Consider the following 14,300-nt stretch of genomic DNA (forward strand, 5'->3'; position numbering starts at 1 on the left):
GTCCAAAAATAATTCTAAAACTATGGGGATGATCCTGGGATTGTGTAGATCATTGTGGTATATTCATATACTCATTTTGAGCAATGTATGAGAAGTTATTAGCTAGTATTGCCTATATGCTTTTAAAATAACGTTTTTATAGTTAATTCGCATATAGGTGAAGCTTATTTATGGTTCCGACTCGTAGGTGACTAGCGATTTATCGTCCGGCTATTATGAGAGAATAGAATTGAGTATAATTATATTTCACCCAATCTTGTCGTACAGACCCTTTTCTATGGTTCCGACTTATGTGCAGTTTATTGTCGTATAGGTCATAGTAGTGACTCCGGCTAGATTGAGTTTGAGCTCTGAATTCAGCCGTACAGACTACCACAGGAGTTCGGACTAACATATCACAATTTTATGAAATTATTCTTACTTGAATTGTTCACTCTATCATATCTTGGCATGGCATATATACCTATGAATATGATTATGTGAAGCATGAACTGAATTGATATGATTTCAGATATATATATGTATATGCTTATATCTTGATTATGGGAAAATCATACATGTTTTACAGTGAGGGGTTAATATATTGATAAATGAAATGATTTTGTAAAACATTTGTTTTTGCCCACTCACGTTTTCTGTTTTGCGTCCCTCTAGGTTTGAAGTAAGTTGTTGTTGGTGGCTCGAGGACGTTGGCTATTATGACTATTCTATATTATAGTAGGACATTCCTGGTACTGTATAACTAGTAATTGTCCTACTGGACTGCACCTAAACTTTATGCTCTGATTAGGAGTGTTCACAGTTGTAACTAACTCTTATCACTTTCGTTTAGTCGTGCACTCTAGTAATCTGATATTTTAATTATTCGTATAATTGCTATCTTTATCGCTTCCACATTGTGCATATGGTTATGTCACTCTCACGTGACGGCCAGCATGCCTTGACCTCCGTCCGGGTGTGTCACACACTCATACTATTTTTTCAAAGATTAATGAGAGAATTTTCCAATACGACCAATGTACTAAAAAAACTAAATAACATTTGCAATTTGACATTTATTTATTTTCTCCGACACAATTTGAATCCAGTCTTGAACACCAAACGAGGCCTCATTTTCTCGTATCGTTTTCTCATCCACGTACGCAACAATGGATGAAATTTAATTTATTAGGGTTGTATACATAAACTTGCAAAATTGACTAAAGAGGGTTGGTGAAGATACAAATGCAGCAAAGTGATACAAATGTCAAACGTCTGACAGAAAAGGTATTGATTGATTAACAATGGTGGAAAAACAAGATGCCACTCTTATCAATTTATCACCACCTAAGCTAGAGACCCACACAAAATTTTCACCAACTACAAAATATACTTGAAAACAACACCCGACTCAATAACAAAAAGAACTTCATCATCACGGAAGGATCTTACGCCGGCGGCGGGGTGTTTCTCGCTTCACGTACATTTTCTCCGTTTCATTCAGCGGTCGGCTTGAACCATCTGGCTGGCTGACAAACTTCCAGCCGCCGCCACCTCCACGCTTTCCCCTTGGTCCTAGTTTTTCCACGGTGAAGTTCCACCCGTTTGAAGTCCGGCGACGACTATGCTTGTGGCAGAAAACCTCTCCTTTCATCTGTACACAAGTGAAACCATCACTTGAAGGGATAACAAAAGCATTCACAGATAATACGAATGGTATTATCAAAATACTGAATAGTCAATCTATAGTGCAATAGTGCCTCGAATCACCCTATACATAGTCGTCATCGTCATTCTCTAATAACAAAGAAACCGTCTTTTACTTTTCAATGAAAGTATTTCCCTCTCTATATCATTGGAGCATGGAAGACAAACCTCTTTACCCGACAAGTCAATACAATTCGAGTGCCCGAAAATTCCCATCTTATTGCCCTACCAATCCCATCATGCTGACTTGATCATGGATATCCCACAAAATTTCAACTGCTAAGCTTTAAGAACCAGAAATTGGAACCATAAACAAATTCATGGTGAAAACAATCAAAATCTACATACACCACAATTGGATATGGCACTTAATTTCAGTCACCAAATTTATCAGCCCACGTTTACTTATTAAGACTCGCCTAATCTGTCACCCTGTCTTATAGAGACGCACTTAAGACTCCTAACCAGTTTGCTTGTCCACCATAAAGTCCATCAATTATTTGTGTAAAGAGGCCTGTAGGGGAGGAATATTGTAATCTATTGAAGCCAATTTAGTGGGAAAAAGAAAAGAATGATGCAAAAACTTTGTATAATTCCCAACGATTCATCCTTGAAGATAAAAATATGAACAAAGAGAGAGAAAAGCTAACAGTAACACCGACCATAGCACTAATACTTTGTAGTACAGATGTATGCTTTTTTCCTTGATATTATAAATGTTAGATTCCTTTCTCTTCTCATGGCAAAGTCAGGATTATGGAACTTACTTTCATTTTGTTGAAGTTCATTCTCTGGACAAACTCTTGATAGAGCATTTCATCTTCTTTCTTCGAGATTTCATAATGAACTTCATCCAAATCTCTGGTGGTCCCATCCCAACCCTCTGGCATAACCTTGAAATCAGGTTTGTAGGGAAGGGATGCCACGTGGAATTCGCGGTCATGAGAATTAAAAAATCTGACAAGAGGAAAGGAGTTATGCACTATGAGAAATACAATCTGGCTATTACATCAGCTACGCACCACTACACCTATAATTTTGCGATTAAAATTAACGCAGCAGGAAACCTATACCATCCGTAAGAAGTATGCACAGAATGATTGATATCATTACAAAATTATTGGAACTACAGAACCCTTTGTATATATTTGAAGTAATGCTTGTGAATTGGTATCTTACTCTGGGCAGGTGTCAAGAAGGAGCTCAACAGAATCATCTAAAGGACGACCGAGTTTTTTCTCCTCTTCCTCCTCAAGCTCTTTGAGCCAAAGAATAGCATGCACTCTCTGCCTCATGATCCTATAATCCTTTGCCAGCCGCTCAACAGTATAAACCTCAGGGTTTTCCTTGTGCTTCGTATACATCTCAGCCTTCTCCGAGTCCTTGAGATAAGACCCTCTCGCACCAGGCTCACGCACTTGCTTCAGAAGCACACTGATCTCCCGCAATCTCTCTCCCCACCCATCCACAAACACTTTACTTTTCTTGTTCTCTTCTTCCAGTTCCCTTATTCTATCCTCAATTTCTTGCAAACCAGATACCACCGAAGATTGAGATGGCTCAAGCCCACTTGTCCGTCGGCCTACCACCTCCCCATCAAAATGCTCCTTAGTCAGTCCAGTCGACCATGCTGATGCAGTATCCCACCCCAAATTATCTGATACATTATTGCTAAATGTTCCAGATGAAGGTTTATCCCACCCCAAATCATCTGATGCATTATTGCTAAATGTCCCAGACGGGGGTTTATCCCACTCATCTTTACCATCATTTTCACCGTCACCTCCAGAGCTGAAAGAAAGGAATCGGGAAGTGATCAACTGACAAGATACGATATCATTCTTCAACGGAAGCACACCATTGCTTCCCAAAGTCGGTTTGCTTTTCTCTCTCAGAAACTTTGTTGTGCTTGTGCCAATTGAAGTTGAGGAAAGACGGGATATAACGCGGTGCAGATTCTGCATTGCTGCAGTATTTTGCTGAATATCCTAAACTCACCAAAAAGAGAAAAGAAATTTCTTAAGGATCCACATGTCACCTGATGCAACCCCATAAATCAATACAGCTCAGTGCATATACTGTAACACTACACAGTCACACAAACACAGAGATCAAATATAGACACTTTACGAATCCATAACCCAAAGTACTGACGTTACGGCGGAGAAAGAATTCCAGAAAGAAAGAGCAACCGCAATGTTATCTTAAAAGTTGCTACTGTAAGTTAAAAGAAAGTTTCCATCTTTGCTTAAAGAAAATTGAAATACATTTATCTGAAAGACATTCGCTGTTTGGTTTACAACCAATGAATCCAAATTCCCAAAGATCAAACAAAGCAGTATAACCTAGCACTGAAAAGACAAGGTACATTCATATACAAGAACAAATTGGGAACTTTACTATCTAAAAGTTCATAACTCCTAAACCAAAACAGCAATCGAATACTGCCTCAAAAGCCGCTCAAATTAGTTGATGCAGATTGGGGAAAGAATATATAAAAAAAAAAAAAAAACAAATCCCCAACTTTAATTTAAAAATTTATATCCAAAATTTCTGTTTATATGAGCCACAGCCAATAATTCCATTTTCGAATACCAACCAACAGCAGAAACACACAAACATATAAATTAAATTGCAGTTCTTGTGAAATGAGAAATTGGATAAAATTCAAAAAATTTATATGTATTAACACTTTCTCAGCAGCCAAACAGAAGAAATCGAAATACAAAGTACAAAATATGTACACGCGCGTGTTCAAAAATGTCAGAAGAGCGAAAGGAAATACCCTGAAGTTGCAGGATTCAATTCATTGGAAAAACCCTAAATCTAAACTAAATCATTTCGTGGCGCACTGCCCTGATCGGAAGCGAGACGCACAGTGTTGAAGATGCTCTGGAAATACGTAAACCCCAAAACCCTCGGATGCTATGTGCTCACAAAATCCGGCTTTTTCATTGCCCTGGGCCTTGAAATAGCTTGATGGGCCCAGCCCATATCTAATAAGGGATAAGGTTGCAACTTTCAATGTGCCCGTAAGCAAAGAGTCATTTCATACTCTCATTCTCTATGGTATCGTTTGATATCTAGACGGGACATGACGAGACGGGATGGAATAGAAAAGGAGTAAAGATATCTCAGATGGAAACAAGGAGGAAGATGTTATAATTTTGTGTTCCACGAATGTGGAACGAGTCGTTCCAGGGGGTGAGGTGGAATGAAAATTCACCTAAAATTCGTCTCGTGGAACAGTACTTTCCATCAGTTTTAGGTGCACTAAATGTGGGATAGAATGCCTCGTCCCACTCCGTTCTGTCCCGTTCCACCTACCAAACAATACCTATCTCCACTCTTTGATTCATTCTAAAAAGAGAATGCAGTAATCACTTTTAGTAACTTAAAGAAAGAAGTTTTATATGAATTACGTTGTAATCAATTGTAACTTCTTATCGAGTAAATTGTTACGTGCCTTGTTTACAACTTGACAATCCAACTCGAAACCAACACACACAAAAAAATAGTTCGAATTGTCCATAATCATGTTCATGTCATGTAAGAGATGGATGAAGATTACTTGTGGACAATAGCAATCAATGTCCAAAACTAATACAAAGCTTTGTACATGTTCACTTCTTCCACGAGAGAGGATAACTTGTGGTTCATAACAATCAACAACCAAAATCAAAACAAAATTATGACCCGTAAAAAAATTAAAGTAAAATTTTACTTTACTACCCTGAAGTATTGTTATTTTCAAACTTTTATATATCAAGTTTTTTTCATCCCAATCTTATGCCCAAGGTGAGAATTATTGGGCACTTTCATACTTCTATTAGGTGAATGTCACGTGTCATTATGGGCCACGATACTGTAAGATAGTAAAATTTTAAGAACCGGAACTACTCTACTTTTTTTAGAGAAATCTGCCGTTATCTTTCTTATTTGATATTTGTTCAATTTCTTATAAATTATTGACGCGTAGCGTGACTCTTCCAATCGAAAACTAATGAAATAATAGACATAAAATATGCACAATCGACGAGACCAGAAAACATCTCTCTAGATCTAGATTCAAGAGTTAGGTAGACTTCACTATAAATCAACCAAATCTAATCCCAAAAACCCATAATTTTCCTTGTTGTAAAAGATGCTATTGTTATTTAGTAATTAATTAAATTAAATTAAATTTTCTGTATTATTCAGGTGGGTTGGTAATTGGACTGTGAAAAACCGTAGAAGTCAAATAAAGAGGCAAAGGTTAGACCGATGTCGTCCACTATATCCACCTCCCCAAAAGCACAAAAGCACAAAAGCACTTTTACTGAACACACACCCCCCCGGCGCGACTGACCGCTCCACCACCATTTCAGCTCACCTCAGCTCAGATTCCGGGTATCCAAATCGACCCGTTTTCCGACCCCATCGACCCGCAAGCCATGCTTGCTTGCTAAGCTTCACGATCCCGAACCCGGAAAACCTTTCAATTTCTCACCAAAACTATGTTCAATGGCTTCAATGTCCTCAGGTACTTTTCTGTTTCTGTTTTGCTGGAATATCTGTAATTATCTGCTGTTTGATGGCCGAGAAAGTCTGGGAAATACAGGGAAAACGATGCAACTTTATTAATGTTAGTTGAAGTTTTTAGTTTATTTTTGGATTAAAAAGTTGGGAATTTTAAGATTTGCAACACTTTGTCAGTGGTATCTCCAGATTTATCAATTTATGAGTTATTTCAATCTTCTGTTGTGCTTGGATTTTCAGTTTTTTCTAGCTTCATAAATTTCCATTTGATTATTTCTCATCGGGTTCTTGGTCCAAAGAAAGAAAATTTAGGTAAATTGTTTGCGTGCTTTGAGTTCTGAAGAGTGAAAGAATTCACCTTGAATGCTCACACTAGAGACACCGATATTCGTCCTAGTTGCGAGTGCAAGCTTGCATCTATTTAGGGTTGTGATTGTGTGTTATAGCAGGTGGATTATGCATTATACTTGTGTATATTGTAAGCATATTATTAATCTAAAAGAACGTATTTTTGGAGCATATTTATGTCCTTTTATCTGCACTCAAGAGGAGTTAATGAGTTTCCCTTCCGGGTTTTTGTTGATGTTTGAAGGTGGCATAGGTATTGCTGCATTGATGTGAGCTATTTTTGGGCCTGTCACGAACTAAAGTACCACTTACTAATGTAAATCTCAATGGTACTCGAGGGCTTTGGGAGTTATGGATTGTTTAAAGGCTGTTATTCGCCATAAAGGTAAGTTTATATTTATTCTAAATAGCTTGTTTTGGGATTCTTTGGTAGGAGCAGGACAGAGAAAAAGATGGTTACGATATTGCTTAATGTGCGGTGAAATATTAAGGTCTCGTCCCTTAGCGTAGGGTTTGTATGATCACAAGATAAGTATCTGTAAGCTATCACTGAAATTGATTATGTTGGTAGCCTTATTTTTATTGCAAGTAAATCTAAACTTGCTATGTATACTTTGTATAGTTAATTTTTGGTCAAGCATTAATATGTCATTGCTACTTATTCTGAAGACAGGCTTATATATCACTGCAGGTTCTTTGTGCTGCCAGTTATTATTATTCTTTATCTGGTTATCCAGTTTCCAAGATGTCATGGCAGTGCAGACAGTATTTGACCAAAGTCATGCTTCTTCCGTGGCAGAGCTAGGCCTAGCTAATCCACCTACTACTGAGTTCTTTGATCCCATTGAAATATCACCGGCTGTTATTCCTAATTACCCAAATCCTGCAGATGAACCTTCGCAACCATTGTACCCGAATTTTCCGACAAGATATGAGCCTGTTTTAACCGGGAAGTGTCCTGTGAATTTTTCTACTATATCAAGTTTAATGGATAAGACAGCTACTGATTGCTTTCAACCTTTGGCGGCAATAGTAGGAAATGTAATATGTTGCCCGCAGTTTAGTAGTTTGATCCGCATCTTCCAGGGTCTCTATAGCTTCAACTCTGATAAGTTGGTTTTGCAAAATTCAGTTGCGAATGATTGTTTTAAGGATATCATTAGTATCTTAGCCAGTAGAGGTGCAAACAGTTCAGTACCTACACTTTGCTCCATAAATTCGTCGAATCTTACGGGTGGGTCCTGTCCAGTGAAGGACATTAATACCTTTGAGAAAACAGTAAATACAAGTAGATTACTGGAGGCCTGCACAACTGTTGACCCTCTCAAAGAGTGCTGCAGACCAATTTGCCAGCATGCAATCACGGATGCTGCACTGGGGATCTCAGGAAAACAATTGATGATGAATGAGAACAAAAATTTAGCTGGTGGGCTTAATTATACTGATACTCTAAGTGATTGTAAAGACGTGGTTTTTTCATATCTTTCAAGGAAACTCTCGTCAGATGCTGCCAATACTGCATTTCGGATATTATCTGCCTGCAAAGTTAACAAAGGTATCTGCCTACAAAGTTTTAAAGTATACATAAGACTAATTTATTTAGACTTTAGAAACTGTGGTTTGAGCATCTAATCTATTGTTAAGTTGTTTGTCTTGCCTGAAGTTCAGAAAAAAACAATGAATGCAGTAAGAAGGTTCCTCCATTTATGAAATATGAAAAACAATTTGTTTGAGTCGATAAGAAAAAGTAAACTTGAAAGATTAGCATTTTTTTACTTTCGTTTCATTTCATGAATCATACTGTTCATCTCATGTGTAACCTTTCCTGGCCCATGAAGGATTCGCATCTCTAGTATTACCATTTTTAATTGGTTCTTTATAGGAGGAAGTGTTCAAGTTAATTTTATTTTCACTATCTTTTAGGGTAACTTAATCATTGGTTCTTCTTCACCAATATTTATTTATCCTATTTAATTAATACGTATATCTGCAGTAATTAGTGTTCACTCATAAAATTCTAGAAGTTGGTTGTCTTTAATCATCAACAGTGCAAAACGGTTTCAGAACCTTGTGTTGGGTAACATAAGGACAGACGCTGAATTAGGAGGCATATTGATTTACTAATTACCAAATTCAGCCATGAAATGAGTGAAGCATCCAAATTATGTTTGCCCACTTTTGCACTGGCTTTGTGAGCAGAAAAATGATAAACCTTTTCGTTTGTTTACCACATTTGCTCTGTGGATTTTAAGTTTGAGATTTTGCTTGCTTAACTTTTTAGTGAACGATTTGCGTTTTACTTTGGTTTTAGTTGCTTGATGGTTACATCTTTATGTGCTGTGTATATTTGGATTTGTTCTGTACCATACCATCTTTTCTCATGAAAATGATTTTCACTTGTGCAGTCTGCCCTCTGGAATTTAAGCAGCCTTCAGAAGTAGTTAAAGCATGTCGCAATGTTGCTGCCCCAAGTCCTTCCTGTTGTAGCTCATTAAACACTTACATGTTGGGAATACAAAAGCAAATGTTAATTACAAATAGACAAGCCATAATCTGTGCTTCAGTGTTTGGGTCCATGTTGAGAAAAGGCGGGGTGTTGGAAAATGTTTATGAGCTTTGTGATATTGACTTGAAAGACTTTAGCGTTCAAGGTGCTTGTCCTGCCACACCATTCGTTTAATTTTCTTCCTCTTTTCTTTCATTATATCTGATATTTTACTTTTTTATCCCTGGATCCCTGTGGGCACTGCAGCTGAATACATGCAACAAGGTATGACATTTTCAATCTTTGTCCTGTTTCTTTATTGATTGATTATTTTCATTCTGAAAGTTTGATATCCAATTTTATGCTTTAGCAGTGGGAATATTCTTTGCACAGTGTTGTGGGTGCTTTTTAAAAATGTTAGTTGCAATGCTAATAGTGTAACTGAAGTTGATGTCAAATTAGCATATGCAGGGTTTTTAAGCCATGGTATCCACAATGTACATTTCCTAGGTGTTGTAGAGTGTGATGTCGAATTCATGTTCCCTCGTATGTACTTGGCGGAGATCAAGTAATTCCCTAAGCATTATTCTCGTAAGATTGATAATTTTCATTTTTGCTCAAATGCAGGTTGTTTACTTCGAAATTTGCCTGCAGATGGGATATTTGACAATTCAACAGGTTTCAGCTTTACATGTGATTTGAGTGACAACATTGCAGCACCATGGCCTTCATCTTCCTCAGTTTCATCGTTGTCCTTTTGTGCGCCTGGTAACTGATCGATCAAAGAATAACTTTTGTTGCCCTTTTCCCTCATAATATCTACTACTTTGATTTGCATGTTTTCCTTTTTTATTGAAGTCCATGATCTCATGGCTACTACTTTGTTTGCAGAGATGTCATTGCCTGCACTACCAACATCGGAGACTTTTAAAAATCCTGGTATGTGTCTCTGCATTATCCAATTTCTGTGCATATGTGAATTTCCTTCGTTTCTTTTGTTTTAATGTGCTAAACAAAGTCAAAGCGAAAAGGACAAACATAATGACATTGCGAGATAAAATAAAAAATTGAAAGCTGCCGTGTCTAGTGAAGTTGGCACACTGAGCTAATCATAAAACCGGGGTGTTATTCCTTTGAAAAAAATGTTAGCCAAAACAGGAAAATCGATTCAATTTTCGTAAGAAACCATTTGTGTTGTGAAAAATGTATTCAGCGGTAGGTGTTTAACATACTAGCATTCAAATTTCACACGAGAGCTTAACGTCTACCAGTTGGCAATTCTGGAATTTGCATTTCTTCTTTGCCCTGTCTTTAGTACTGTCTTCTCACGCAGGGGAAATGTCTAACACCGTAAAACAATGTGTTGGTGATGCAGGCAGTCGTGGTGGTGAGCTGGAATTTATGGTACCCGTTTTTTCATTTTTGGTTTTGGGTACTCTGTTGTACTGAGGAGATGGCTGAGGGTTGGGGTGGTTTGAATTTAGGGACATTTGGAGATTTTATGTGTGGATTTTGCTGTATATTTGAGTAGTAGTTTCCATGTATAGCAGTTTTCTCTCTGTTCCTGGCAATTATGATACACTGATCCGATTGGGTTCGAAAACAGCCGATTTTTAGTGCTTTCGGGCTGACTCCGGCCATCATCCCTCACTGCTTGTTGGGCATTTGCAGTTGTAAATTGTTTGGAAAAGGGAAAACTAACCGTCGTATCCTTATGGACGGGTGCCATGCATCAAGCAGCCGTCGCCTCAACCTGCTCTGGCGGGGTTAGAACCGGTGAGTTCAGAGACTTTTTTGTTTGCACAGTTAAACATGAATCAACAAACATGAGATGAGAATGGATGTGACACGATTCTGCGTCAGATGCTAATCGAGAGGTTGTTTGGGTCAACAAGTTCACCGAATTTGGTGTTCTTGTTACATTCAGATACCAATTCCTTAATAGTGCGACCACAATGTGGCGATACCTAAAGCTTAGGAACCGAGGTTTCATTACATCATGTTTGGATAAGGGAAATAATAATAAGATTAAATTATAAATAAATAATAAATAAATAAAAAAGAGTCCAGCGTTGCAAAAAATGTAGTGTAATTTAAGTGGTTCACCCTTAAATATGGGCTACGTCCACTGTAGTGGTCTCATATATATTTCATGTGGATTACAATAGCTCTCTAAACAAGATAATGTAGTTTTACTCATAAGGATTTGATCGCTTATGAAAGGTACTCGGCACCTTTTATAACCCTTCAATAAGCTTTAAAAGTCTTGGGCTCTTAATTCTATCACCGCCCCACCATTAAATTGACCAAACATGTAGTCACGACCTATAAGCTACTTCTCCCACTGCCCATTCAACACATGGCATATGAGTGACATTTACACAAGTCTATTGCATGGTTTCCTAGATTGACACCATCGAGCACAACACTCGTCCAAGAGTGGTTTGAAAGCGGAGCGCTATGCCTGACAACGTTTACATCCCTTCAAAGACTTTTGTTTCTGTCGATGGCCAACACGTGGCCCGGAGTTGACGTCTGGGTAGTCCTCTCCTTGGAGCTCATGCCAAAAATTTGCCAGGCTTACCAATTGTCTTGAGTGGTCAAAAAGTACTATAACTTATGCATCTGCTTTTTTCTTGTCGGTAGACTATCCAGTACTGTGAGAGATCGTCTTTTTCGTTCTTATAGTGCTCTGTCATATGAATTCCTGGGGCTGACTTGTTGGCACAATGTCTTGATTTTCTCATCCTTTACTAGGCTCTCTATTTAGGCCCATATACTAGGCCCAAAGACAACTATATATTATTTTAATGGGTCTAAAAGGACCCTACGTTAACAAAAGTAGAACCCCAATACGATTTGGAGATCAAATACTTATAAGCTTTATGTTACTTGTAAGACAAGAAAGTCCGCAAGATCAGGAGAGCAAGACAAGAATCGATGCCTTCTGTAAAATTCAAAAAACTGAGACTAGTTTTGAAATCGGTGGCAAAATCTCAATCTAACTAAAACAAGTCCCATTTACCAAATTTCACACATATATAAAATCCTTTTACACAGAGTGGAAGAACACTTGAGCATAATAGACTAATAGAGAAATATTCTAGAGATGACCATAAATACTCTAACACAAAACATTTGGCAACAAAAGTGCGAGCAGCAACCATGAAAGAAAAACAGACTCTTTTTCGTTCGCTTGTCAACCGATCCAACTACAAAATGGCCAGAGCTTGAAATCAATGGAAACGAGTAATGCATCTCTGAGTATCATCACTACGCGGCTTGCACATCTCATAAACCTCATCTGGAGACATGCTGACCAACTGTTTTGGGGAGATCTCTCCCAGAAGAACTTGCCTACGGAAGTCTTTGATCGCAGAATTATGGAGGCAAGAAAACACAGCTGAATATTTTTTGGTCGATAGCAGCGTCTGATCATTGAAACCCCATTTTTCAAACAGCACGGCCTCCAGTTGAGCAGCAACTTTAGAAGGGTCACATGCATTGACAGAATCCATATATTTTTCATCAGTTTCCTTAGATACCTTGGACAAACAGAACGTAATGAACCTCCTTGCAAAAGACCGTTCCTTTTCTTCTTCTGTCGTGAGAGTTTCAGAACCAGTGTTAGCTGAAATTCTTCAAATCTTAATTTGATTTTATTTTCAGAAGGATTCAACAACAGAGAAATAAGTTGCACAGCATATTAAACTTTGACATAGCAAATAAAAAAGCTCTAGTAAATAGCAGACAATCTAGCGTTTGTGATCATCCTTCTAATTTCCAACCCGTCTAATAAAAAGCTCTAGCAAGTACTCCCTTGCTATTAGCAACTTGTTATGCGTGACTGACTACAACGTGTTTCAAAATATGAGTGTCTCTTTCTCTTGGTCACCTGGTAACCGAGGATTCACGGTAGAACATTGACTCAAAGAAGAAAAAAATTACTATAAACATGAACTAAGTTGCAAAAAAGAAATACCATATTATAATTCAACTGCAAACAACATGGAACTTAGTCTTAGTGATTAATAAAGGTATATATTTTAGCATGTAAATTATGAACAAGCTCACACAATAAAAGATATTCAAATTTAATTATTAATTTAGATAATTCGTTGATAACTTTATAATTTAAAAAACAAAATACTACTTTTCATTATTATTGTTGTTGCTGTAGACGGAGCTGTTGTAGATACGAAAATAGAAAACGTATCTAACATTCAAATAAATAAATAAATAAAATGAGAGAGAGAGACACCTTGGGGTAAAACTTCCGATACTGAAGTACCACGAGGTTCCAACCCAAGTGGAAGGTGCTCCTTCTGCATGAGAAGCTTAGTCCCCAGCGGCTCCTTAGTAAATTGGCAGCAATTCTCGCAAAGGTCGTCCAGCGAGTACTTCCGATGCAGTTCATCTTTAGACATGTGCACCAACTGTTCTGGGGAGATCTGGCCGAGAAGAACCTGTCTGCGGAAATCTTTTATCCCAGGAGTATGGAGGAAAGAAAATAGAGTAGAATACTTTCTAGTCGATTCCAGCGACTGATCATTGAAACCCCAGTTTTCAAACAGCACGGACTCCACTTGAGCAGCAACTTTAGAAGGGTCACATGCATTGACAGAATCCATATATTGTGCAGTTTCCTTAGATACCTTGGACAAACAGAACGTAATGAACCTCCTTGCAAAAGCCCGTTCCTTTTCTTCTTCTGTTGTGACAGTTTCAGAACCGGTGTTAGCTGAAATTCTTTTCAAATCTTGTAGAATATTGACTCAAAGAACAAAAAAATTACAATAATTTTAAATAAATAAAATGAGAGAGAGAGAGAGAGACATTGGGGCCCAATCAATCACCTTGAGGTAAAACTTGCAACGCTCCTGGAGTAACTAAACTAGGTTGCGGCTTCCTCTTCCTCTTGCAACAACGCGGGCACTGCCTCTCCGCATAACACCCAACGTCGCCTATTCCGGGTACTTCAGCCTCCATGGCCATCTCTCTTTCTCTCTCACTCGATTTTGGGACTTTAGGTTTTGGAATTTTAATTGATTATCGATTGCGGGAGGAATAAGGGGTTTCAGGTTCCCTTCTATTTATAGGGTTGAGCTTGGCGGACTCATTTATTTCACGTTTTTTAGTTAAAATGATCCATGAGATTTGCATAATATCACTTTGGTCTCTGAGATTGAAAATCAATAGAAATAGTCCCTGAGATTATCCATCATCTACTATTTTGGTCATTCTGTTAAAATCTCCGTTAAGT

The 14,300-nt window shown here is 37.9% G+C and overlaps 3 protein-coding genes across 4 annotated transcripts; 1 reads left to right on the forward strand and 2 right to left on the reverse strand.

Moving 5' to 3' along the window:
* Positions 1-1,255: 1,255 nt before the first annotated feature.
* Positions 1,256-4,639, reverse strand: LOC103448697 (protein GAMETE CELL DEFECTIVE 1, mitochondrial). The gene is made up of 4 exons (XM_008387967.4): positions 4,472-4,639; positions 2,866-3,674; positions 2,454-2,643; positions 1,256-1,633 (listed from the first exon to the last, which is right to left on the reverse strand). The coding sequence occupies exons 2-4, from the start codon at positions 3,648-3,650 to the stop codon at positions 1,415-1,417; spliced, it is 1,194 nt and encodes a 397-aa protein (XP_008386189.2). The 5' UTR covers positions 3,651-3,674; positions 4,472-4,639; the 3' UTR covers positions 1,256-1,414.
* Positions 4,640-5,924: 1,285 nt separating this feature from the next.
* Positions 5,925-10,640, forward strand: LOC103448699 (uncharacterized GPI-anchored protein At1g61900). Of its 2 annotated transcripts, none has more exons than XM_070808024.1 (8): positions 5,925-6,208; positions 6,797-6,937; positions 7,244-8,107; positions 8,958-9,203; positions 9,305-9,322; positions 9,665-9,805; positions 9,929-9,976; positions 10,371-10,640. In XM_070808024.1, the coding sequence occupies exons 2-8, from the start codon at positions 6,904-6,906 to the stop codon at positions 10,484-10,486; spliced, it is 1,467 nt and encodes a 488-aa protein (XP_070664125.1). In that variant the 5' UTR covers positions 5,925-6,208; positions 6,797-6,903; the 3' UTR covers positions 10,487-10,640. The 2 variants fall into 2 exon arrangements, with proteins under 2 accessions (XP_070664125.1, XP_008386190.2); XM_008387968.4 differs by having other exon boundaries at positions 10,413-10,640.
* Positions 10,641-12,039: 1,399 nt separating this feature from the next.
* On the reverse strand, positions 12,040-14,098 carry LOC103448700 (uncharacterized). Its single transcript, XM_008387969.4, has 3 exons — positions 13,894-14,098; positions 13,299-13,748; positions 12,040-12,638 (listed from the first exon to the last, which is right to left on the reverse strand). Exons 1-3 carry the CDS (start codon positions 14,030-14,032, stop codon positions 12,274-12,276), a joined length of 954 nt encoding a protein of 317 aa, XP_008386191.1. The 5' UTR covers positions 14,033-14,098; the 3' UTR covers positions 12,040-12,273.
* Positions 14,099-14,300: the final 202 nt, after the last annotated feature.

The sequence above is a fragment of the Malus domestica genome, chromosome 11 (genome assembly GCF_042453785.1).
Source record: "Malus domestica chromosome 11, GDT2T_hap1".
Taxonomy (NCBI): Eukaryota; Viridiplantae; Streptophyta; class Magnoliopsida; order Rosales; family Rosaceae; genus Malus; species Malus domestica.